General features: G+C 31.1%; 1 protein-coding gene across 1 annotated transcript; it reads left to right on the forward strand.

The window, feature by feature from the left end:
* The first annotated feature begins 990 nt into the window (after positions 1-990).
* ndufc1 (NADH:ubiquinone oxidoreductase subunit C1) lies at positions 991-2,399 on the forward strand. The gene is made up of 4 exons (XM_016232324.1): positions 991-1,150; positions 1,920-2,023; positions 2,108-2,180; positions 2,292-2,399. The coding sequence occupies exons 1-3, from the start codon at positions 1,105-1,107 to the stop codon at positions 2,165-2,167; spliced, it is 210 nt and encodes a 69-aa protein (XP_016087810.1). The 5' UTR covers positions 991-1,104; the 3' UTR covers positions 2,168-2,180; positions 2,292-2,399.
* Positions 2,400-2,669: the final 270 nt, after the last annotated feature.

Raw genomic sequence — 2,669 nt, forward strand, 5'->3', positions numbered from 1 at the left:
AAAAAAAACCAGCATGTGTGTTCCCCTATTCCTTTGCTTTATTTATTTATTTATTTATTTAACTATCAAATTCGTTTATTTAATCCTGTTTCTACTATATATTCCATTACTATTCTTTGATTACTACCTTCTCTTAATAATTTTCTTAATATCCATTTTATCTTATTTTTTTCTTTATTATTACCATTTAAGTTCTTTATCATTTTAATTCTCTCTATATCATATTACCGACATTTTAATATTACATGTTCAACAGTTTCTATTACCCCACAAAAAGCACATTTACCTGTAATATGTTTACCTATTTTGTATAGTGATGCATTTAGTCCTGTGTGCCCAAATTGTAATCTATTTAAAATCAGCTCATCTTTCCTACATCTTCCAAAATTGTATACTTCAGTGGAAACTATTTTTTTAAAAATATACTATAAATTAAATATATAATTATACGAAAAAATATACATAACGTTAAAGGAAATGATAGTGCTGCCCTGGCGATTTTCTTATAATTACAATAAAGGTACGACCATTTCATTTGATTCATGAAATGCCGTATGCATTGCCGCCACTAGAAGGCAATATTATCTTGGTAGTATGCTGTTCTTGTGTTTGAAATACTAAAAGGTTCAGTCCAGTGTATACACCCTTTTTTCACAAAAGGAGATTTTATATATTCAAGATGGATGATTTTTATGTATCATTCCAATAAAACCAAATGTGACACTTTTATTTTTCTCATCACCTTTTTGTTGTTTTGGGAATTAAATTAAATGTATTTATTGCAAGAGACCAAAGCACCTGTTTGGAGAACATTGTCAATAAAAAAAGAAAAGAAAACAGAGTTTTTTTTATTATTATTAATGAATGAATGGTTGTTATATACACTCGAGTTTGTTTCAAAATGTTGGATTGATATGACCACAGAATGTGAGGGAAATAAAGGTGGATGGGTCTATTAAATGTGTTATCGAGTCATATTGAACAACATTCGTTTGTGATCGATTACTCTACTTGCCACTACTATTGATTAGGTCAGCCATACAGGAGCCAGGAAAAGTAATCGAGCAAGGATCGCATTGTGTCTGGTAGAGAAACGCTGTCAAAATGACTCTTGGTCGGTTATTTTTGAGGACTTCAACTGTCAATAAGAGTGAGTACGAAAATGCAAATTATGCTGGGCGTACATTATAGTCTAAGTAAATTTCCTCTGTTCATTTGTTTTATTCGCCTTATGAAAGTTAGCAAAGCAGTGTGGCCTGACCTTGCTTAGCTTAGCAAGACTAGCAACACAACAGCTGAGCCCATACATTTATTTCATCGCATGGTGAAATATTTATATAAGTAGGATTAATCAAGAAAATTTAGTTTTTTTAAAAATGTGTATATATATATATATATATATATATGTATATGTATATGTATATGTGTGTATATTAGTTGCTTATTCGTGCTTTACACTCCAGTCCAGTTGGTGGCGGTAAATGCACCAGAAGTTGGTTTGCCATCCGCAATAAAACGTTATTAGAAGAAGAAAAATAATTTATATAAGCAATAAATTGCACAATTTTTATAATTAGCCATATAATTAGCAAATTATTTTATAATGTCCATATGTTATGTTTTAATTGCTATTTTCAGTTGTGAATTACAGCAAAGGACAATGCAAATGTATATATTTTTTTATATCTTGTTGTTACATTAATGTGCATTGCATCTAACAAAATGAAAATATTGTGCATAATAACGTTTTAAATATTTGGAAAACTCCCACCAGTGTGTTTTATATTAGTGCTGCTGGTTAATAAATCAATTCATATACAAACTAGCAAGTTACAAGTTAGGTATCAAAACTGTCCACTAAACCAGACATTGTGTTAAATATAAAAAGTTTTGAGGATTGCTTTTCTCTCTCCTTTTAGTGATTAGCAGAAATTCCTTTATAGCTTCTAAACCGGATCCCTCCAAGCCAAACATGCTGAGAGTAGGACTAGCATTTGGGAGCACAGCTGTCTTGTGGGCATTGGTAACTCATTTTGAATGATCTCTCAAACATACGCACAAACGTACTTTTTTTATTCTTCTAAACACACTCTCTGTTCCCCACCAGCTGTTTAAACAGCACAGCACTGATGTGCATGAGTACAAAACAAGGAATGGGTTAGAATAATTCATGAGGCCATGTAAGTAAAACCATTAATTCTCTCTAAAAACTCTTTATTCAGTGTTAATGTAATTTGTAAATTTTGATGCCATGCTAATGATGTAATAGTATCTATTTTTTCCCTTTGTAGGGCAGCAATTGCTCTGTGCTTTGCGGATCTTCTTTTGTGGATCTGTTTTTCCTGTTTCAGTGTTCATCTGCTTGTACAATAATGTTTATTAAAGATGTGTATATATAACCTGCCTGTAGTCACTCTCTCTTGACTCCAGCAAACATGAGTTGCAGAGATAGAAATATAAGTTAAATATATGGTTTAAAATTTTCCCCTTCAATTAAGTCTAATGATGTGATTTATAACCAAAACAATTACAGTATCATTCTTGTACTTTGTGTATGCTAATTAAGTAAATACCTATGGTTAATTCTTTCTACGGGATCAGACTTTTGAAAGCAACATTCAGTGACAACAAACAAGTGCTGTTTCAAGATTCAGTTTTTAATATTAAAT

This window comes from Sinocyclocheilus grahami, unplaced genomic scaffold, assembly GCF_001515645.1.
Source record: "Sinocyclocheilus grahami isolate Dianchi unplaced genomic scaffold, SAMN03320097.WGS_v1.1 scaffold409.1, whole genome shotgun sequence".
In the NCBI taxonomy this organism is placed as follows: domain Eukaryota; kingdom Metazoa; phylum Chordata; class Actinopteri; order Cypriniformes; family Cyprinidae; genus Sinocyclocheilus; species Sinocyclocheilus grahami.

Excerpts from the sequence above, each read along its gene's own strand:
- ndufc1 (XM_016232324.1), top strand. The coding sequence starts at position 1,105 with ATGACTCTTGGTCGGTTATTTTTGAGGACTTCAACTGTCAATAAGA. Across the intron at positions 1,151-1,919 it reads GACTTCAACTGTCAATAAGA|TGATTAGCAGAAATTCCTTT; the intron begins GTGAGTACGAAA and ends CTCTCCTTTTAG. Across the intron at positions 2,024-2,107 it reads CAGCTGTCTTGTGGGCATTG|CTGTTTAAACAGCACAGCAC; the intron begins GTAACTCATTTT and ends GTTCCCCACCAG.